Source organism: Corvus brachyrhynchos, unplaced genomic scaffold (genome assembly GCF_000691975.1).
Source record: "Corvus brachyrhynchos isolate BGI_N302 unplaced genomic scaffold, ASM69197v1 scaffold961, whole genome shotgun sequence".
NCBI classification, from domain to species: domain Eukaryota; kingdom Metazoa; phylum Chordata; class Aves; order Passeriformes; family Corvidae; genus Corvus; species Corvus brachyrhynchos.
Genome location: NW_008236008.1, coordinates 282,054 through 305,601, shown reverse-complemented (window position 1 = coordinate 305,601; position 23,548 = coordinate 282,054). Strand labels below are relative to the sequence as shown.

The 23,548-nt window shown below is 36.6% G+C and overlaps 1 protein-coding gene across 1 annotated transcript in view; it reads right to left on the bottom strand.

The window, feature by feature from the left end:
* ARFGEF1 (ADP ribosylation factor guanine nucleotide exchange factor 1) overlaps positions 1 to 23,548 on the bottom strand; it is an 86,890-nt gene that overhangs the window by 14,173 nt on the left and 49,169 nt on the right. Inside the window, exons 11-30 of the mRNA XM_008631948.2 lie at positions 23,066 to 23,165; positions 22,808 to 22,947; positions 22,595 to 22,703; positions 21,386 to 21,587; positions 20,355 to 20,466; positions 18,961 to 19,166; positions 18,779 to 18,863; positions 18,065 to 18,236; positions 16,767 to 16,918; positions 13,203 to 13,331; positions 9,949 to 10,107; positions 9,457 to 9,607; positions 5,961 to 6,051; positions 4,889 to 4,929; positions 4,631 to 4,800; positions 3,854 to 4,005; positions 3,520 to 3,692; positions 2,386 to 2,546; positions 1,626 to 1,756; positions 644 to 773 (exon numbers count right to left, since the gene is read on the bottom strand). Of these exons, the coding sequence (XP_008630170.1) occupies positions 644 to 773; positions 1,626 to 1,756; positions 2,386 to 2,546; positions 3,520 to 3,692; positions 3,854 to 4,005; positions 4,631 to 4,800; positions 4,889 to 4,929; positions 5,961 to 6,051; positions 9,457 to 9,607; positions 9,949 to 10,107; positions 13,203 to 13,331; positions 16,767 to 16,918; positions 18,065 to 18,236; positions 18,779 to 18,863; positions 18,961 to 19,166; positions 20,355 to 20,466; positions 21,386 to 21,587; positions 22,595 to 22,703; positions 22,808 to 22,947; positions 23,066 to 23,165 (2,766 nt within the window). The remainder of the gene's footprint in view (positions 1 to 643; positions 774 to 1,625; positions 1,757 to 2,385; positions 2,547 to 3,519; positions 3,693 to 3,853; positions 4,006 to 4,630; positions 4,801 to 4,888; positions 4,930 to 5,960; positions 6,052 to 9,456; positions 9,608 to 9,948; positions 10,108 to 13,202; positions 13,332 to 16,766; positions 16,919 to 18,064; positions 18,237 to 18,778; positions 18,864 to 18,960; positions 19,167 to 20,354; positions 20,467 to 21,385; positions 21,588 to 22,594; positions 22,704 to 22,807; positions 22,948 to 23,065; positions 23,166 to 23,548) is intronic.

Sequence of the window (23,548 nt, the reverse complement as noted above, 5' to 3'; positions counted from 1 at the left end):
AGAACAGATGGGGGGGAGCAACGAGACATCATTGGGACCCTCGGATGGGTGATATGGTTCCACCTAAGCCCTGTCACCTCTCCCAATTCCCATGCACACTTCTTTTTCTAGTTCTTTCTTTCTTTTCTCTTCTCTTTGCCTCTCTCCTATTAAAAAAATACATCAATTTTTTTATGTATCAAAACATTTAATCTCGTTTGGTTTTAATCTCATTTCTGGGAATATTTTTGAACCTTTTAAGTTCTTTCCGGTTTATGCACAGAGACTTAGGTTGCTTTGCTTTTCTGGGTTTAAACCAGATCATAACATCACTCAGGTGAGCATGTTGTGTATCTCAGATTCCAAACATCACATGTAAAAGCTACAGTTCTTCTTATAAACCCTAGATACATTGCATTTTATGCTATTCTTCTGTTGTTCCTAGTGTAAACTAGTAGGCCTTTTACATACATGGTTTTAAAAAATTAAAAAAGGGATAACACCTGCCAACAGAATGCCATTAAAACAAAACAAGGATACTAGAAGCACAGGTCTACTGTCCAAAATTTGAGGTTTACCCTACATTACTTGACAAACCTATATTACAGGTTTTCTACTGTAAATCTATTTCTCATGTAAATTATCTTCCTCCACTTTTTTTCACCTCAGTCTGCTGTTCTGGCAGTTTCATGTTGTCAAATATCCTGAAGACAATCCGAAACAAATCCTGCCACCAGTGTTTTTCGTAAGTATGGCCATATGTCTTCATTATTTCAAACATTACTGTTAAGCCCCTGAAAAGAAGAGAGAACAACTTTTACCAATAGTTACAGAAAGACATGAACGAGACCAAGTAAGTACAACTACAGCAGCAATAACTAACTCAAATACCATCGAGAACATTATACGTGCACATGAGTACACAAAAAATAAGTAGAAAATCAGCTTGTAAAAAAAGCACTTTATAGACACAGGCAATAGCCAAAAAATATTTTTGAGAAGTGGGGTAATTTAAAATTAAAATAATAAACCAACTTCTTTACCAAGGGCCACAAAAATTAATAAACAAATATTTCCAGTTAAAAAATACGAAGGTTTAGAAACAACTACTAACCCTCACCAGCTATAAAGGGAGTCCAGATGCACAGCCTGAATGCCAACGTGTAAATGTAAAGTTATTTGTACACTACCCCTCATATTTCACATCAGAACTGCAACTGAATACACTTTACAAGGGAAAATCACATTCCAGGAAATTAAGCAAGTTTTACAAGAGATTAGAGTACACCTTTGCTTTTTTAACCATTTCTGCAATCCTCAACCACTTAATGAATCATGCTATAAAACCCCAGGGTAAGTTTTAAAATCCTCAGGGTAAGCAGGGTGGGCTAGACACAGAATGCAATAACAGCTACATAACTTCGTTATTTATTGTAACAGAAAACAAAAATTTCAAATGTACAGAACACAGACTTCATTTTTGTATTCCAGTGTCTATTTAAAAGGTGTTTGTTGTTTCCACAGTGGTATCACCCAAATTACATATTTAAGTCATTTTACAGTGATTACATTTATCAAGAGGTATTTCTATTTTAGAAGTGTAAAGTAAGTCTTTTAAAATTTGAATTACAAATACTGATTGTTACCTGGTTCTTACATCTAATTTGCATCTATTGATGATACAGGACAACTCAAAGAGAATTGGGAACCATCCTCGTACCCACACTCTGTCTTCAGGAGCTACATTCATATCATCACTTGTGTATTCCTTGAATGCCTTTAGAAGGAAACACAGAGTTACACAGTCATAGAAGTTAGATCTTCAAAATAAAACACAGTTTGGACTGTAAACAATGATCTCTCCTGCAACAGTATCATCCCTGATACCTCAGATGAGTTGGCAGTCAAAACTGTAACACTGAGAAAGTGTTTTTCAAAGTAACGCTTAGTATATTATGAAGAATAAACTTAAAAAAACAAGCAAGCTTATACATTCAAGCACCAGTTTTTGCTTGCAGTTCAGTGTGAGTCTCTTGCTCTCATTTTTATAGAGACAGCTCTGAAAGTGAGGATCTAACCATAACATTTTGAGGATATCAAGCATTTTTGGCTACGCCATTATCCATTTCTTCACATTTCTCGGTAGAGAGCAGATCCTGAGATATGCTGATTTCCAGCAGCTCTCAGGAATACTAGTCACCAGCTGAACGGGGTGGATAGGAATTGGCAAAGGGGAATAAAAGGAGAAAAAAAAAATCGCTGATACTTTCAAAGCCTGTGGCATTTTATACTCCTATTGTTTCCGAATAAAGTACATTTCTCATTAATCCATGAAACTTGAAGGGAAGACAATAAGTTTAGCATAAATTTTTTTTTTTTAATAAAAGCACTTAACACAGACTATACCTGAGGTCTGTCAGACACGTATTTTGCACAGTGGCGAATGAGGCGGATCGCTTCCATACTGGTATCTGGAAATGCTGCATTGCAGGCAAATTCAGACAAGCACTTGACTGCATCCTGGAAAGAATCTATGGTTGCTGGGAAGTGTTTTTCAAACACGATTGCTGAGAGAAAAGTGTGAAAAGGAGAAAAAAAAGTGTCATGCTTTAAAATCTATTAATTCTAATATGAACTGTCTGTAACAGAAGTCATGAGAAGCTGGTTCATTGACCGGTGCTGTCAAATGTCTGAGTAGTAATAAAAACTAAAGAAAAAAAAAAGGAATACAAAAAAAAAAGCACCCAGAGGGCATTTCATTTTGACAGTGAGTGTTTAAAGTAAATTAGAGTAGCATCTAGACTAAAGCAGGTAAATGTAACAGTTAAGCAAGACTAGAGCAATAGGCTTACTGTTTAACACTAGTCTGTGTCACCAGAGCTTAAGAGGGATGCATGAAGCATGGAATTACATCTACTGATGGACCTCCTCCTCAGCAACATGTTGCCTTGTTTTTAAATAGCTACTTTTGAAGAAAAAAAAAGTCCTTCATCGATGCTGAAATAGTTTTATAAACTTGCAGAGGTTCAGACAGAATAAAGAAATCCCTTAAAACCTAGGATCTAGATTAGAATAGAGAGAGAGAGAGAAAAAAAAATTATCATAGTGCCCCCTAGCTCAGCACTTTCTCCTAAACAGGCCTTACACAAGCACAATTCAGAAACACAGAAAAAGATAGGCAAACAACGTATTAGTAAAATGGCTAAATTTTTATTTTTCCTAGGGGAAACCCCGGAATACTTCACTTAAACAAAAATGTACACATTAAATAGAATTACTTAAGGCCTGACTTGTTTTACTACAGAATGCTACAAAGAGATAAGTTTTGCCAAAAGGCATGAAGAAAGCCAGTTAACTCTAATCTTATTGAAAGACTTCTGTAAGTATTTTCTCAGAGGAATGATTGGAAAGTGTAAATCATTGGTTCCAAGACATGCAGCGGGCTCTACTATGCAGGCTGTGGAGTCCACACACAAACAAAGCTTCTTGGGCTCTTGAAGTGACACACTTGCATGACGTCTGAATATCGTCCATACTCACTGACAATGTGTCCTGTAGTCTGGAATGCCAGTTCCACTATACTTTCATCCTGATCTGAAGCTGCCAGATGGAACACTGAAAAAATGTTTTTCCAGCCAGAACGAATGTTAGCAGCCTGGGAATTCACCATCTGTGCAATACACCGTACAACCATGTCTCGAATAGTAGGAGACCTAAATTAGGATAACAAACAGTAATTTTTAAAATTAAATTACATAATCAATTAGAATAGTACAATTCTCTAACGACTGATTTTACAAAGGCTATTTGAAACATTAATTGCAAAAGTTGATGCTTGTGATCCCAGGCAGTTCAGTTAATTCTATGTGATTACCTGTTCCTCTTCATGATATGTTCAAATGGTCTTAGGAAGTCCTTCTGGAATCGGAAATTAGCAAGTTCACCTTTTTCCAAGAACTTCATTGACAATTGCCTTAATGAGTCTACTGCAAAAATAGCTACATCTTCATTGGGATTGCAGCCAACCTGAGAATGTAGAACAGAAATGCAGAGTAAGCTTGCATCAGAATTCTTATGGATTCAGCACAAGCTGCCTTTACAGTTGATAACAGAGAACTAAGCAGTACTGGAAAATTAATGAAATTAAACAGCAGTCAGTTCCAGAAACCACACTGTTTATGCAATTCAGTAATTCCTAACTACTTCCAGCTATCTTCTATGTTAAATAACCTGGCATTTAAAACCCCCTAAAAATAAGCAAGCTGTCCAAAAAAGACTTCAACAGCTGTATTAAAAATGTATGTCAAACATTCATTTGATAAACAGTCAATTTAGACTTGAAGACAACCTCTTAATCCAAGTGTCATGAAACACCCCCCAAAATTATAACACAAAACTAACAGCAGCCAGTTCTAGACTCAGGTTATGATAAATAACTTAATGTATACTTCTGTTTTTACATTTATTATACTGTGTACCTCTGCCTCCTCACAGGTCTTTCCAGCTTTACAGTTTTTGTTGGTTCAAGCTTACAGAAAAGGACATAAAAACCACTATGACTCAGATAAGCACATGCTTTTCCAATAAATCTCAAAATAAAATTAATGTGTACCAGTAACTGAAGGAGTATGCACTATAATCATGAACATACCTTATTAAAATGATCACCAATAACTTCCCAGATCCTAGACCACTGTAACCTTATCCGGCCCATGTTGTAATAAGAAATCTCTACTATCTTCTGCAGACTAAACATTCGAGGGTGGGTAGCAGACAGCAGCTCATCCATAGACACAGCACAAAGCCAGCGAACGAAATCCACTGTTAAATGACCACAGATTTTAATGCAGTGTTTTTCCAAGATTTAGTTTACAGGGGTGGGGAGGGGTAGGGAAGAGATAAAACCTACCAATAGCATTTCCATCCAACCTTGTAGATCCTGTAAATATTCTGTAAAGTGCAGTTAAAGACATTGTTAAAATTTCTTAAGAAAAGCATCTATTAAATGTATTCAAACTTCCTTGTCTTATTTTTCTTAACAATATATAGATAGCCTCTAATTACCTTTAGTTATTAAAAAACAATTAGTAATTGCAAAGACATACTGATAATACTGTCAGTTTTTATTATCCCTGATCCAAATACAGAAGTCAAACATCTCCAGAGTGCCTAATTTCCATTTGTCATGACAAGCAGATATTTGAAACACTTCCCATGTTTGCAGGGACACTGCAAACCTAAACACCTATTATGTGTTTGGCATCAAGCTTCTAGTGCACTTGATGTGATTTTACTGCAAGACAACTTTTCATTGAACCGACATTGATCTTGCTGCCTGTACTTCAACCACAACAATGTTTGTAAGCCTTCGAAATGATACCTCTTCATCAATTTTGACAACCATAAAAAAAATTGTATGTTCTGATTTCTTACATGCTGAGCAAGTAAGATCCATGAACACTTCTACTCTATGATATAAACAGGGAATGTTCATAATATGTATTCTGCCTAGCCAAATCCAGTTAAAATAAATGTGATTCATAGAAAGGAAGACTGGAATAATAATTTTGGTCATTTCAGAGAACATCTACATAACCTAGAGGAAAGCAGGGAGGCAGTAATAACATTTAGGAGAAAAAGGGTCTGACAAAAATCAGTACTAAGGCAAAATGAGATTTGCTATCTGTTACTATACACAGCAAATCAAGATTCAACAGACACTACAGCAGACTTCATTCTGCAAGTCTTCTGTAGTAATTTTATCAGTAAAAAAGCTTCTTGCCTAATCTTTGCTCTGCTCCTTCCTGCAAAAATATCTATGATCCTAAAAACACCCCCAAACTGAAAAGCACTTCTCTAGGTTAGTTTTTATGTATTTCTTCCTAATAAATTAATAAATTAGTAAGATCCTTTTCTTAGCACAGGATATTCAAATACTGCTTAAAAAACTTCAGGTGGCAACAACAGATTTAATACAGTACCTGTCTACAGCAACAACAACGCTTTGGGAGCTAGTTTCACCAATGGATTCCTGAATACTTGCTATCTGCTTCCAATCCACATTTCCACCAACTACAGCAAAAAAAAATTGAAAAATGGGTAAGAGAGAATACAGACTGGATTGGGGAGAAAGAAGAATAAAAGTTGTGCCACTACCAGTATAATTAAATATATTTTTAATTCACAAATAAGAGAAGCACATTATTTATTTCCCTTGCATGAGCTGGCCACCTCAGTGAACAGCTGCATGTTGGTGTAATCCTAATTATCTGGATTATAAATAAAACCCAGAAGAATCACCTTTTTTGCTCCATCTTTCAATGAATCTTTGGTAAACTTGCTACTTAAAATATATAACATATGATTGAGAATACAGCTTAGAGGAGAATTTTTCACGCTTAATTAGCATCAAGCGAGTAAATCCATCCCAAAAGATTTTGTTTATCATTCACAAAGAAGAGCTTCCACCAAAACTCCATCTTAAAGCTACATCTCAATTACAGCAAAATTATCACCCAAAATAGTGAGAAATATCTACAAATAAAAATAGCAATTATTTATTTTAGTGGCTGGAAACTGTAACCCACATCTGGGAAAGCTCATATGAAGAAACTGCTAACTTAGGCAGCGAGAAAAATTCTGAAATTTTTAGCAATCTCCAAACTCCCCTTGTACCACCATGAAAAAAAAAGAGCAGGATTCTTGCAACCACTCTGGGTAATTCCACATACCCTTTATTCAGGGCTTTTCTTTTTTCAGAAATACAGAGAAGAACAGGAGACTGAAAGAAGGCAAGCAGTTCTGTTCTCAGAGGTTTGCTGAGAGAAAAACTCCTCGTGTTTCAGCCTGCCTCAAAGTCTTGATGTGCTCCTTCCACATTTGGAGGTGGCTGGAGATGACTATCTGTCAAATCTATATAACCTGACCTATCTGAAGTACTTTTCTAAGGCATTTATAGAACGATTTTTCTGTACATACATATGTAACCTCATACTAATATTTCAGCAACTTATAACACCACTGGGTTTGATCAAGACTTCTCTTGTAAACACACAAGCTGCCAGTGTCAATTAGCTTGAATCTTGGTAACGAGTCAGCGAAGAAATTTATCAAATGAGCAGCAGAGTGTGAAGAGAATTTGAAGGGCTATTTCCAAGGAGTCAGAACCTTAACCAACTCTACCAGCTTACATGAGAATTCCTTATTATCGCAGGACTTGTAATTCAATGCCTGAAAACCTAAACAGACAGCAGACTTACACTCTAACAGTTGTGAAATCTTTTAGAATGAAACACAGGAGTCAGCTATGTAACTCTGCTTTATGAAAAAGGGATTCCTCAGATTCCCAGTGTCCAAAGAGGATTTCTGGTTACCTAGGAAGTACACTTCAGCTGTGACCTACTCATAGCAGAGGCTTTTGTCTTCCAACTTTGTGAACAGAAACTGAAGTAGAAGAAATGTGAATTTCACAATTACAGCTCCAAGTAAGGCAACATTCCTACCAAAGAAGCAATAGAACAGATGCTTGTGCATTTACTTTTACAACCCACATGCTTGTGATGTTTTGAATTTCCAAGTACAACAAAAAAAAGGGCCACAACAGTAAGATAATACAAGAGATGAAGACATTTGAATGCAGATGCCTGAAGAACCACACCTGAACCTTGCTGAGGCAGTAAATGAGCAGAGGAGCTTTTGGGTTTGGTTTTGCCAACTTTGTTATTTCAAAACCACATTAACTTCAGCAAGAAGAGTGAGTGCTGCTGCTTATCCACATCTGATTTTGCAAGCAGGTCTGAAAGATGGATTTTCTGTGTCACCAGACTGCAACTTCACTCTAAACAACTATTTTCCTGTAAAATGTGTGTCTGTATATATGGACATACGCACTATGTGTTCTTCACAGGAATCCAGGTTTATAGAAAGCTTGCTTGAAACCCATAGTTCCAATGCATACCTTCGAGTAATCATAGAAAATTAAACTTTCTGCAAAAAAGGATTTATGGAAAGAAGTGAAATAACTAGAACAGTTGAGAAAATGTTCTAACAGCCCTTTAGTGCATGAAAACCAAGTTAAGCATTTTCCTATAAGATTGAAGCAACATTATTTAAAAAAAAATAAGAAAATGGTGAAATTTCCATATGTGCACTGTAATAAGCATTCCAGAAATTCAATTCAGAGAGAAACATTTTATGTATTTGGGCATAAACTATTTTCCCTAGAGAAGTAACTGACAGCAGCAAAAGGTCTTTAGAAGCTGGATCTATACCAATTACTAGCAAGTATGATTTTGAGACACCTGAATACAGTTTACATTCTTGAGTTATTAGACCTTAAAACCTTTAAAGGCCAGTCACTGCAGTGTAGAGAAACTGCCAGCACTTGAAAGTAGCCAAGTTGCACAGGTCATCGGGGAACACTGAACTGAAGGATGCATATTGGCAGGGCAGGAAGAAGCTCAGTACATGAGAGTGTTGGCAGACTCATTGACTTCCAGGCCTAAGTTTTCCCTTCATCAACGCTTGGCAAGGTGAGGGGAGTACACAGAGGCAGGCCAAAGGGGAGCAGACAGAAAAAAAAAGGACTGACTATAGAAGAAGAACAACTGTCTGAGGAGAACACAAAGCTGGATGATTAGGACTAGTTTGGGGGCTAAGATCAGAGAAAATAGAAAAATTATCACTACTCAAAAAAAAAAAATTACGTGAAAAAATGAGGGGACAAAGCTTTTGTCTGGCTGTGGGTGAAGTTCAAACAGCAGGAGATACTGAGCACCGCACTACAACTGAAACTCTCTCATAGTCAAATAGACTTATATATTCACTTTGGCACTTCCAGTGTTTTCTAATACCCTGTACCTCAATATCTTTAACTGTGTTCCCATTTAAAACAGACAAATAAACAAAAGCCCCAACCTTCTAAAGATAATTTAAGGTAAGACTTAGGCTTTTCTAGGAAGATAAGAGACATCATCTCATGTTTGGAGTATATCTTGGTGCTCAAGCCTAGAAAAGGCACTTACTCAGTAGCAAAGTAACCAAAATAGGAAAAAAATGGAATTTCAGAATTTAAGCTAAATTAATCTCCCACTTGGTTTGAATTCTGTGTATTTCTCACAAAGCTCCACAACAGATGCTTAACCTACACATACTGACTTGCTTGCTTGGTAAAATACTTGGCACACTAATGTTGCAATATTATTAAATCAGGTCATACCATCTGCAACCCATTCTTAGTTGGAAAGCTGTATTTTAATAGAAATGAATAATATATATAATCTTCTTACACTTCCCACCCTAGCAATAATAACAGAGCAAACTAAATATTCCAGAAATTGGAATCAGCCTACTCAAAGCCTAAGTTTTGCAAGGACTAATTTCTTGGTCTTTTGTCAGAACCTCACACAAAACACAGAACAAATTTAAATCTCTGAACAAAACCAGTTAAATGAAATACTTCTTATCTGCATTACTTACCCAGTCCCAGCCCCACAAATTCATCAGGTGCCTGATCTTTTGTTCCAGTAAAAGAACCTTCCCTGCCACGCACTGTCCCTGAGATGTAGCGAGGTTTTACTCCAGTTCCTATTAACTGTGCCAGTTCAAGTTGACTGATGCATTTCAGAATCTGTTCCAGAGAATAAAGAAGTTGTTTATCAACAAAAAGCAGCTTGAAATAGTAAAAAACAAGCTAAGATCTTTAGAAGAAAAGAATTCTAAACACTTGAGGTCAGACAATCTGTTCTGTCTAAAATGAGTATTAATTTAATTAGTACTGGATTCATCTCTCACAATTTTATTTCTCACTTGGACATGTTCTGCTACTTTAATTGGCTGCATAATGTATGCAACAAAAGTATAGACACGGCACTTACCTAACCCCACTGTATTTATGCACAAACAAGCACACTACTGTGTTTAAAATTAGTAAACATGCTTTCTTACAGTTTAAGTACAAATGACTTGTACCTCATGCCAGGAATTTCCTAAATAGTTTCCATCTGTATGAGCCACTGTGATGAGAGTTTTAATGGTGTCAATATTCTTCTGCTTCATTTCAGTAATACCAGAACTCACTGTAAGCAGTGTAAATCTTGCTAATGCTTGAACATAGGCATCTCTTTCAAGCTACAAATGGGAGGGAAAGAAACAAAAGTCTCATAAATGTTTTTGCCATTTGTTGTTCTTAGTAAAATCTCTGTGATTTCATCAATGATACCATTTACCTTTCTCTTCCTAGAACTGAATTTCCAAAGCACAGTGAAAATACTCATGTTCTTCACCAGGAAGAAGATATCTGTGGGGTGAAATCAGGTTCCTTCTATTCAGGAACATGAAGTGCTATATCTGACAGCATAGAACACATAGGCTGTGTTTAGGTTTCTGGTTTGGTCTTTTTGGGGAAATCAGGATGCTGTTTCAGAAGAAATGTTGCTACTTAGCTAAGCTTTCAATACTCTGGTACTCTACTCAGACCTACTCTGAAAATTCTGCCTTAGCAGACTCACTCAAGTTGTAGCATTTTTTGTCAACAAAATCTAAAAAATGTATCTGAAAGGTACGTTATGACAATTCCATGGAATTGCTCAAAACTTATTTGATTTAATCTGCATCATTTGAAGCACCTCAGAAGCTTCTGAAGCAAGTGTCATGGGTAAACAGCAAGTGACCATAATCTAGACAGATCTCATCAAAAAAATTCTACAGTTACCCAATTTTTATGTGTATGGTATCTAGAAACAACAAAGGAAACTCCTCAGATGTCACATGAACCAATTACAATGGTAAAAAGGGGATTACAGTTGAGCCCACAAGTGCATTTTATTCTCCTGTTATGTATAAACTGAAGGCCATGGAGTGAAATGGCTGTACACCAGATAAACAAATGGCAAATATGAAATATATTTAACTGTTTGTATATTTAGGGCTATTTTAAAATAAAAAAATAACTGAGCACAGAAAACAACCAAATAGAAAATATTAAAAAAAAATCCCAGAAAGAAGGGACAGATTGCCACTGAGCCACGGACCACATTCAAACTCAACCACTACTGCAGGGTATGCTGGCAAAGGCACAGAAAGTGATGTAGAAGCACAGAAAAATGGAAGTCTTAAAGAAAGTGTACAAAGCAATGAAACTTTGGAGCCTACAAACTGTGTATCTTCAGTAAAAACAAAACGTTTTCAGTCCTACTTATCCATACAGGTAGTCCCCCCTCCCGCCTTTTTCTCAGCCAGCAAAGTAGACAATGTGTCCATCACCTAGAAAGTAAAATCTGATGATACAAGCAGATTAAGTACATCCTTTTGATGCGTATCTTGTCTCAAATGCTTAAAGACAAAAGTCAGACTGTGTGACAAGTGTAAGATTAAAAGCATAAATAATTAAAACCAGAAACTATAATTGAGGTTTTAGAGGTGAATATGAATAACTTAAACTATATTGTGTACTTCGGAAATTTTCTTAAAGGCAACCAGGTTCCTCCATTATCTCTCAAGGTGTGTAAACTAATGTTAATTCTTAATAGGCACCAATCTTAATTTCTATACTTTTACATGATGAAAACTGAAAACTTGCCATCACTGGTTAAGCACATGAGGAAAAACTTGATTCCAACAAAAAAGATCCTTAAATCAGCTCAAGTACAAATGTGCCAGTCTCCTTCAAACCACCAGAGCTATCTGGTGTCTGACATCAGATAATATCCCATCTAATCAAGATCTTGTGAATTGGAATCATCCTGTAATACTGAAATCACCAACAAATAGTACAAACAGTATAGTTTTTAACTACACCAACAAAACACAATTTCCATAGAAAACCAAGAAGGAATATTGCTTATAATGAAAATTCAAAAGCAACACTTCCCATTTTCTGCAATTTAAAACCTTTTATTTTGGGAACACCTCCAGTTCAATCATGTCCCAAGCCAATGGACAGGTACAACAGAGTCACAGGGATCTTAGAGCAAACACGTCCTTGCCCTCCCCATGCAAGGCTGACCACTGCAGGACTGAGAGCTAAACTCTGCAGCTGCTGAAACTGGTATTTGTACCAGTTCCACCTCTGCAGCTTAGAAACAAAAGTAACCAGAGTGTGAATTTCACTGAACATCTGCAGGCTCCAGGGAAGGCTTTGTTAATCAAATTTTTAAGTCTGTTCAGCTCAGGGACAGGTGGTGGTGCAGATATTAGGTGGAAAAACAGAGGAAGGAAACCTCACATGATCTCAACTGGGCTTTTTTAAGCAGCTGAATCACAGGTCCCGATGTGCCTTTCCACATTAGTGATAGGAAGTTATCTAACTTGCCAAATACAAGTGCAAGGGGGAAGGAAGGAAAGCATTCACTATTGTATCATAGTTCAACATTTTCTACTTAGTCTTATACAGTTGGTTTTGGGGTTGGTGTGTGTTTTCTTGTTTGGGTTGTTTGGTTGGTTTCTGTTTGGTTTCTTTTTTTCGTTTGTTTGTTTTTTAAAGTGTTTTCAATGTACACATGAAATACAATGCCAAACACATGAATTTTGCCTGCCCCTCTCTTCAGCTATCCCTATAATGGACTTATGGCAGACCAGTACTCCATTTATTAACTAATAATCTACAATAACATAATTGTACCTTCCCTACCAATGGTTTTAAAATAGCAAAACCAAAGCCAAAAAAAGCCCAAGTTTAATCACCATTACCCTCTGGAACCTGAGAGTCTGGCATTCTTGGCGTTGCGCTTACTGCAAGATCCATTCATTCATTACATCAGGAACGCCATTTCCAGTGCCATAACCTTTTAACAAGGGTATCCATTTATAGGCATCTTGGATTAGTATAATCTCTCTGAAGTTGAGAACAATATTTCAAATACAGTTCACAGAGATACTATTTTACAGGACAGAGACACTAATTTTATAAAACAACACAACACATCTAAACGGCTTTGTAACAAAGCTAGAAATAAAATACTTTGACATAAAAGGAGTCAATTTCTAGGGAAACAAACATTTCAGTGCAGAGGCATGGAAGCACTTACCACAAAACACCAGGAAAAACTTTATAAAGGTCACCTCATTTACACTTCCAGTCTAATATCAGATGAAACTGCAATGTCAGAAGCAGGCAGCCTCCAGGTATTGAAGTGCACAGCTTCTGCAGCAAGGACTCTTAGAACCCCACTAACATTTTTGCTGGTACATAAATCAAAGTACTGTCTCAATCTTACATTTTTTACCTGTATGTTGAAAATGCAAGCAATCCGGATTGCACAACGTATACCCTCCAAACAAAGAGAGGCAACTTCGGTGTCATCACAGTCCTGTAGACCCACGCTGAACGCAGCGAGAAAAGGTGTCCATGCCAACTGGAATGTATGCAATATAAGTGTTAAATCAGCAATTGTTGGTACTTGAAGGGAATGTTACAGTTTCAATATCTTGCTGAAGTGTAAATTCCACCCTTAACTTACATCATTAACCTTGAAGTTGTCTTTTACCAAAAAGGAAATAAAATATACAGACATGAGACATAGAATAGTATAAAGCGTGGTTAGAAGAGACCTGAGACACAGAATGGGACAGAAGTAATGGAGAGTGGAGCTCTCTTCAAAAGCACTTGTCCTCTCCCTCAGTAACTAACACACAGCCATCCTCAGACAGCTGTAAACACCAAAGCCTGAAGCTACATTAATTACATGTCCGTTAAAGTTTTAGCACCAGGATGACTTTCATCTTTGCACACTGAAAAGCAGGGTCAACAGTTTTTGTAATAACCAACACACCATGTAGCAGATTTCTTTACGATGAAAAGTACATACTTAAAATAAGACTAGCTTGTCCTGATAACACCAGAAAAAAACAACAAAAAACAGGAAGGTAGGGAAAAAAAGGCTAACTTTATTAATTACACTAAAATTATGGTAAGACAACAACAAAAAACCCCAGGATATGACTCTTGCCTTATCTCTCTACTACTAATATTGTTGCTCTTATCCCTCCATCTTTTTGTACCTAAGCCACTGTTATGTTTCGCATTCCTCTTGCCTTAGGTGGCACTGAGGATGAAACAGATGCAATAAAAATTACTGCAAGAGAGTCTACACTTTCCTTGTGGTCAAGGCTCCCTCTCCCAAAGGCAGAAAAAACAGTGAGAAAATGCAGAGGATCTTACCATAACTACATGGGGTTATGGAGAGGAACCCAGAATGATTTTAGAAATAGTTTTACCTGAAGGCACCCCAGATGAATACAGAGTCAATGGGCACAGCAAGGAGCAACAGATTTCACACTTACTTTCATAACAAAATGATGCACCACAGAGCTTTGGTTTCATTTAAGCCAGCAATTCCAAAAGCACTACCTCTGAAAAGCATTTAATGCTTGCACATACCAAACTGTAACTCCAGGACAGTATTAAAGGCATCAGATGAATTAATAGATTCAGGATTTAATTCCCTATTGTATGACCTTTAAAGGTCACTTCCAACCCAAACTATTCTATGATTTCATGTTCAGAAATATATGTTTCTTCCCACCGCCTTCCTAATTTTCATTACTATTGAAACCAAAACTAATCTAAAAAAAAAAAAAATCACAAGACTGAAATAATTTCTTAAGAACTATCTAATGGTCTGTATACTGTGCTTTGTAACTAGATATAGCTGTTATTTGTAAACTGTTTTGTTATTAAAGGTGAAAATTAAGCCTCAAAACCAGACAATAAATTTTGAACTGCTTAGATGGGTACATAAAGTGAATTTCTGCTCTGTTTTAAAGATTTAGCCAATGTATCTCTAAATACAGTTATAATAATCAATTTAATGTGGAAATCAATGGGTGAGATTCACAGAAATTTGTGAAGTTTTGCTGAAAATTTACATCTAAATAAAAAATATGAAATTAACTATTTAAATTCCACAGTTCTCTTTTTTTTTTTTTTGGTGAGAGGGTCCTCTGCTCAATACATCACACTGTCCTCAGTACTTTAGCTCATGAACATCCTCAAGTAACTTCAAGTAACAACTTCTAATTCTTAGCACCTTCATGAAAGATGTTTAGGGTATTAATTTACCCCAGTGCTTCATATTTTGCTCCAGTGAAAATGAACTTTAGAAATACACTTTTCAGATCCTAAAGGGTAGGAAGTATTAGGGCTGGTATCTTAAAGAAAATCACACTATGAATTTTACAGATGCCTGCATGTGAATTATTTCAGTCTTAAGGAAGTCAACAGAAAGAAAGTACGTACACCTCTGCTATGTCCAACCTTGAACAGCCTAGAAGTAAATTTTTAACAAGGTCTGTCCTTAGTGTTCCTCTGTACACATGGAATACTATGCTAGTTTTTTTAATAAGGTGACAGAGAACTCGTAAGTTTGCCTCACAGACAGCAATCTTACAGCTAGATCCTCATTGTGCCGAGGTGGCCAAGAAGGCCAATGGCATCCTGGCTTGTATGAGAAATAGTGTGGCCTGCAGGACCAGGGCAGTGATCCTCCCTCTGTACTCAGCACTGGTGAGGCTGCACTTTGAAACCTGTGTTCAGTTTTGGGCCCCTCACTGCAAGGAAGACATGGAGGTGCTGGAGGGAGTCCAGAGAACGACAACAGAGCTGGTGAAAGAGGTGGGATTGGTCTCTTCTCCCGAGTAACAAGGGAAAGGATGAGAGCAAGCTGCCTCAAGTTGCACCAGGAGAGGTTTAGATTGAATATTAGGAAAAATTGCTTCACAGATGCAGTTGACAAAAGCTGGAACAAGCTGCTCAAGGAAGGAGTGCAGGCACCAACCCTGAAGTATTTAACAGACATGTAGATGTGGCACTTCAGGTCATGGTTTAGTGGTGGACTTGGCAGCACTGGGTTAACAGTGGGACTCAAAGCTTTTAAGAATCTATTTCAACCTAAATGTTTCTGTGATTCCTGGGCCTGGAGCTCCACCTGACCTCACAGCACATCCCTCCAGGGAACCATTTGTTTATTTAGTGGTAGTAGTCTGAGACCTTACTTCCCTGGAGCAGTTCACACAGGGGTCATGTGAGGACCATGACTTGAACAAGGGCACAAATGAGAGCATGGTAAGGGCATAACAATTCATCTCACTGGCAGATGACTGCTGTGAGTTAGCTGTGTCAGAGACAACATCCAAGAGCACACTGAGGCATTGGACACTACTGGACATACTCTATCTATGAATCTGAATCCACCACTACGGCAAAGGCATTTGGGATGCACACAACTTTGCACTTACAAAATAGCAGACAGATGTTTAGAATAAAAGATTAATACAGGTCCAGCTTCCTCCCCTACACTGGATGAGAGTCCTAGGTTTTCTACAGAATTCATTTGCAACAGGCAACATCAGATTAAAGTTTTTCCTGATAACTGCTCTCCCAAAATGCAATGATGTAATCTCCATTAGAAACATTAGGGGGGACTCAAAACAATGACCTGAAATTAGTGATTGCTCATGTTTATTAATCTGTTTTTTGACTACACCTCTATATCTGAAATAAAAAGTTTTTAACTACTTTTTATACTTTTTTCCCCTTGAACACATTCATCGTAACACCTCCATTGCCTCAAGATGCTTCTTCTATCAGCACAGAAACTTCTTAAATTCCAGGGTAAATGAAACTAGATTAGATGGCTCAAAATCCTCTTTCCTGTAGCAAGTTAAATAACTCACAAAACGAGCAAAACATAGCAGATACAAATCTTTAGTATTTCCAATAAATCCTGTCAGTCAGCATTTGTATTAAGAACCGGTGATATTCTACATGATTATCTAAACATGTATCTCACCTTAAACATGGGTCTCACATGCTCCAGGTGTGTTGCACTAGTAAAAGGGGCCTGAACATGGCTCACTGCCTCCATGAGAGCTTTAGCTGTTTTAGCCATTTGTTCCATTTCCAAGTTATAGAGGAGTCTTCTCTGCTTTTCACTAGCAACACCTGCAAACACATTTTTTCTCTCATTTATGCATCTTTAGCAATGGTGTCTTTAGGAATACAATTTTAGGTTTTTCATTAAGTACAACACTCAGATGCATTTTTGTCTTATCTTTACTTTCTGAAATTATCACACCAACTTTCTTGTATTTTTTTTACAATATAGATAAAATTTAACTTAAGGCAAACTTGTGTATGAAATGTAAACTATTTTTAAACCTCAACAGAATTTTAAGATTTGAACAACAGAGATACTGACACCGTTAAGTATCACACCCACTAAGCCAAATTCAAAATGAAGAGATATTTCATAGCAATCCATCAGCAGACATCCTTTTTCAGAGCAAGAACTATGTTAAATCTTTTCATTTCTGTAACAGAACCTCCATCTCATCAAGAGAGTGAAATCCAAGTAGTATGTAATAATCATCTTTTTAAAAATGACAATAAAATATTATGCTAAGTGAATGAATACTGAAAACAAGAGTATCTCTTTTTTCCAGATGCAAATTTCCTGCAAGCAATCCATTCATAAGGCCAACCTTAGGACTTAAACTATATAAATATGTTGGGGGAAAGTTAAGTTTCTCAATGCTCTCTGTAGAAAAGCTAGAATGAGTAACATCTCAATCTTCACACTGTGCAAAACACAAGAAGTTCTTCTGGTATCTGAGAGAGGAAAAGATAATTAATAAAGTGCACAAATTAGGGCCCTAGGAACCAAATACTGCAGAATTTTTGAAGATGACACATTGGTTACTGCAGGAAATAACAACAGCTGCTTTAGAAACAGAAGATAGACCCAGTGTGTGAGCTCTGCTCTGTACATATTGGCAACACTGTAACTTCACAGAGACATCCAATTTCCCTGTGTTGCCCTCAGCAGCAAAACCTGCCCCCTTCATGGTCAATGCACCGACTGCCAGGAATTCAAATGCAAAAGGAAGTGAAAAAAAGCAGTTGCATTTAATGCAGTGAGGTTAGCATCATGCATTTATGTTAAGAAGAAAAGGATATGAAATTAGAAGCTAGGACCCGCTGTGAGTTAAGTGAGTGGTGTTTGCTTCATTCAACTCTTATTTTACAAAGGAGAACTTCATGAAACTGAAGAGCCAACCCTCGAAAAAAGCTAACACTGCAACTACTTACTTTGTTTACTGGATTTTGTGGGTATTGTTAATTCTTTTGTTTCTTTCATTGAAATCTTCTTTCCAGCTATTTCATTATAGATAGCAGACAAATATTCTTCAGGGAGATCTTTACTGTCATTGATACCTCTATTCATTTTAATATACTGTTCTTTTGTCATTTTATTCTTAACCTGAAATGCAGAAAGTAGCTGTAAATATCAACAAATGAGGCAAGCTCATCACAGTTATAATGCTCCCTATAAAACTGCCCAGCACATGAAAAGTTACCATCAAGGATAAACCTGCTGATTCAGAAGACATTTTGAAGTATTCAACATATCCAAGACTACACTGTCAGATCTACAATATACCACAAAGCCATGTGGACATTCATGGACACTCAAGCATTTGGTAGGATCCACAGATCAAATGTACGTCAAATTAGACATACATTTAAAAAACAAAAAAGGAAAAAAAATGCTTTATCTTGTCATACAGACCAAATGATCTCTTACAGAAATCTACCTTACAGAAAGGCCTACCAAAAAAACTTCAAAACCTCAACACCCATGAAACATAATACTGTTACTAAAAGATGCACAAACTTACGCTTCCTTACTTCTTACACACACACTGGTGTTAAATTGGACATCAAGCTTTTACAACCACATTGTCACAAAGCCTGGAAGTTACATGCCTATGAATTACACAGATATTTATTCCAGCAACATACCTGTGGACTGTGAAGATCTGTTGTCAACATGATAATTGAGTAAGCTAAAACATATGCAGTATCTGCACTAGCAAAAAGAGTTTGCCTGAAGGCAAAAAGGAGAGAAAGAACAGCAAATTTAATTTATTAGGATTTTTTACTAATTATTCAACTTTCCAAAATTCTGAAGAAGTATATCTCACCCTTGGTTACATTCTAAGTATCTAGCAGCAAATTTCTCCATTAAGCGATCAATTTTTTGAGCTTCTCCTGGTAGACGAAATCCTTCTAGAAACATGCGCAGAGCTGAAACAAAATCCTTTCCTGAAAAGTCGTGTTGGTCTACATATGCATACATGACTTCTTTGTTAAATTTATCATTGTCTCCCAGGAACTCCCCAACCTGAGTCTAGAATAAGAATAGAAAAGACAAACTAGTGTATTTATATTTGGAAAAAAAAGTAACAACAGAGTCAAATGTCTTACAAAAAGAGAGGCATCTATTGCAGTTAACTAAGACATACTCTGGCTTCTCCTCTACTGTCTAAAGCAAAGTATTTTGGTCATCTATTCCATCATAATGCTCTTATGTGCTCATACATATCTGCCTACATTCTTCCTTCTCTGCTTTTACTCACATGCTGTATTTTCATTAGATGAATTCCACATGTGTACAAGACAAAGTTAATACTACTAATGGTTGTTCTCTGCTATAATGATTTTTGTAGCTAAGAAACTTATTACAGGAATGAAAAGCATAATAAACTCAACTTTATCCCCTAGAGTACTGATCTCAAACAGATGCAAGGGATGCTCAAATATAAATAGCTGGTACTCAAATACATCTGAGTTGGTATCTGTCAGTGCAACACAATACAGTGAAAAAGAGCATGCATTCAGATAAAGATGCTTGTATATGTAAACTGAGGTTAAAAAAATGTTTTGATGTCTGATTCTAAGCATTAAGACTGAAATTTGTGACTTCAGCCACAGATGCAAACATGGGTACCAATGAGTGTGGCTTTTATGCACAATGGTGAGAAGTGCTGTTTCAGAAAGTTAGGTTTTTCATGATAATATTAACACAAGATATTCCCACCCTCCCTAGCCAGATATTGAAGGACCTTTCCAAGTCCAGCAACAGCTGCTAACTGTAAATAAAATCAAAGAACTAATCTAGATTAAACAAGTTTCCTTTGGGGGCAGAAAAAACTGCCTTTCAATGTTGTTGCACCAGATTATTTTTTTAACTATCTCTGAAGGACAGATACTTCTGGCAGTTCCTTACTAAAGTATATACAGTTAACTAAGTTGTTTCAAGCTATACTAGCAACTAAGTACAAGTTTTGAGTCAGCTCAAGTAGGTCAGCTTCCGGCTTTACACCTCGCTGAACCACAGGATGCATAGAGCACAGGGTATAGCTCCAATGCACCCTCCAACTCAAATTCCTTGAGCTTACAAATTCTAGGAGAGACATGTCCTTTTCTTCATTCCACAATAATGTGTTACACACTCTAAACACTATCAGCTGATGTGCAATTAGTATTAACACATCAGCATGAGCACAGACAACCATTAGGAAAACAGTTTCCTTACTGAATCTAGTCTTTCCTCTTGATGCAAGAATTGAGCAATATCTTCAGGGGTAGTGCCAAGCATTCCTTGTTCTTGCAGGTACTGAATCCCCCTCTTTGGTTTCTTATTGAATCTGTACAATGAAGAGCAAGATGAAACAAGAGTTAACCCTTTTACCCATGCACAAAGCTGTACCAGCTTAAGTGAAAAGATTCAGAAATTTCAGATGAGATGCTGAAAATTCTACATATGAAATGTTTTTCCTTTATCAAACTGCACGTTAGATAGGAATGAGCTATTCCCATTTACTCTGGCACTCATGAAGAAAAAGATATTCCACAAAGACAGCAAAATCTTGAATTGGAAAGAACAATTACGCTCTGCTGATTTTTATCTTAATCTGTATGAACCAATCAACAAATCCATTAGTTGCCTGTAAGAATGGAAACGAACAAGAGATAGAACCAGGAAACTGAAAGAAACTGAAGCCCTAAAGGACTAAGGCGTTTTTGTGCAGGGTCCCAGAACTGTATGACAGGAAACTTTTATTTTTGCATAAAACTGACCTCGCTGAGGAGATTAAGGTGATGAAAATGAAATCACACAGAAGATTCATGCCAGACTGCACTGAGAAATTACACTATCCTCCAGTTCTAATTATGACAAATTAATCATAAGGACTCATCAGCATAAGCATTATAGGCATTTTCATCAGTACATTAAAACGGGTCATATTCAAATGATCACGAGTTTGATGGTCTTTTTATCCAAATATAAAAACCTTATTTTTAGACAAGCAGGTCTGGAGAAAAAAGAACAAACATTCAGAGTACTCATCTTCTAGCTGTGAGGAATTAGGTTAACACAAAACACTGTTGACAGGCTCCAAAGGGGACACCATTCAGCACTCTTTCACCAGAGGAAGTGCTGTTACATCCAGAGTTTTTTTCCTAACACAAGATGAGTATCTATGAGGAGAAGGAAGAAACACCCAGGAATCTTCATAGCTCCAAAAGAATCCACCCTCCCATGGGTGATAAAAGGGCACTCACAAGTCAATTCCTTGTTCTATTATTTCCTTTTGTTGCTTTAGGACCTCAAACTGCTCTGGGTTGTCAGTGCCAGACATCTGTGTGCTGTAACTGCCAATTCCTGATGAAGCAGTAGAATCCAAAGAATTTAAGCTTCCATATCTGTTAATTGTCTCAGGGTGTTTGGTTTCACTGCTGTCCTGTTCTGTGGGTTTTTCTTGGCCTACAAATTGGAAAGGGTTACATATATCCAAAATACATACAGTGAAAAGAAATAAAAATCACATGTCAAATCCTCAATGAAGGCTTCTAAAACTCAGGGTTCTCTTCAATTATGTATTTATTTATATATAGACATATTCTGCTTTTATTTTGGTTGGGAAAGTAAATAATAACTAAAAAATCACTACAACCTATCAAGGAGAATTCTTTCAGTTCAACACGTACTGAAATTTAAGCCTTAAATTACAACTGTAATTTCAAGCACCTGGGAGAAAACCTCCACCATCTTAGAAAACCAACTACAGCATTAATATTTTATTTTCAGATCCAGTGTCACTTTTAACCTGAAGCAGCTATTTTAAGTTTTTGAAACACAGTGTCTAAAAGAATTTAGGCATGCCAAGGAGATGGTGCTCTCAGTTCACAAAGACAGCCATGCAAACCACCCTTGGAAAGTTTATTACCTCACCTACCAACTTTAAGAGCTTAATCTGAAAATTCTGGCATAACCTTAGTACTTCCCATCTCAGGACAGAAGAGTACACAAGTACTTAAAACAAGTAATGATTTAGTTACTTCACAGCTTACAACATTCAAACTTCTACAGCTATATAAAGCGTAAGTAAATAATCAGCAAATAAGTAATTTTTAAAACAGTCACTAAATAAGTAAAAAATGCTCTATATTCAGCTTCCTTTAGTAGTTATTTAATCAATATGAAATTAGATAAAATTCGGGAATCTTCAAAGCAAGTTCTGTGACACTTTTAAAATCAGAAATACAGAAAATATCATGATTTAGACATTTTCAATCCAGTAGCATTCTAGGAATTCATACAATTAGGAAAAGACAGCTAAGACAACTTGCTTAAATGACACCAAACTTACCAATATTTCTACCAAAGGAAAAATAGTCTGGACACTAACAGCATCAAAATACTGGAAGAACACACTCAGCTCCAGCAGGATGTCATTACTAAAGCCAGAAGAAACACATTGTGTGTCTTACCAAGTGTGGTCTGGGAATTGGGATTTACATATTGATCCTTACTCCACTCCACCATGCATTTCAAGATCGATACTAAGCATTCCAATCCTTTTTTCCTTAAACTTAATTCCTAGAAAAGATTTCATAAATAATTAATTAGTGGACTGGAGACTTTAGTCTCAAACTATTATGACAAGAAACATGAAACTTCATAAAGTTTGGTGCAATTTTTACCTGAACATTGGACATGCCAAGTTCTTGGCTACCCCTTCCTTGAGCAATCTTTGATAAGTCATTAACCAGCCTTTCAAATATATTTGCTGCATTTAAATCACAATCATAGTTCACATAGATGTCCACCACGCTCTGGGCATCTATAAATAAAGTGACATTGTCAAACTTGAACAAAAACTATGTAACTCAATGAAAGGCAAGTATAGCTTTGTTCTTAAAGATAAAAAACAACATCTAGAACACAACAGTCCTTAATACCTGCACATATCCTTGTCAGCGTTTGTATAACCATCCACTTATGATCAAATGAGCTAGTAGAAGTTTCCAAGATATACAGGAAAATTTCTTTGAAAAAAACCTAAAAAATATTCCAGGAAGAAGGAGAAAAAAAAAAATCTATTACAAACACAGTCAACTAACTTTGATGGTCCAAATTCTGACGTAAGTCTGAAAGCAGCACTTTAGTGGTATGGGAAATAACAAAAAGGCAAAGAACAGGAGGAAAGGAAGAAATACAACTTATGATTGATACATGCAAATTATGAATTTGAATTATTTACTTATGTACTTCTGCAGTGTTGTCCAAGTTTATTTTCTGAGCATTCAGAACCAGAAGAATTGGGAATAATGTCAAATCCTGAAGGACAATTCAGCCTAACAAGAAGCCTAAACTGCTGTTAAGAGTTCATTTGGGATTTTGAAAGAAGAGGTATCACCTCATCACAAAAATATTTTCTCTAC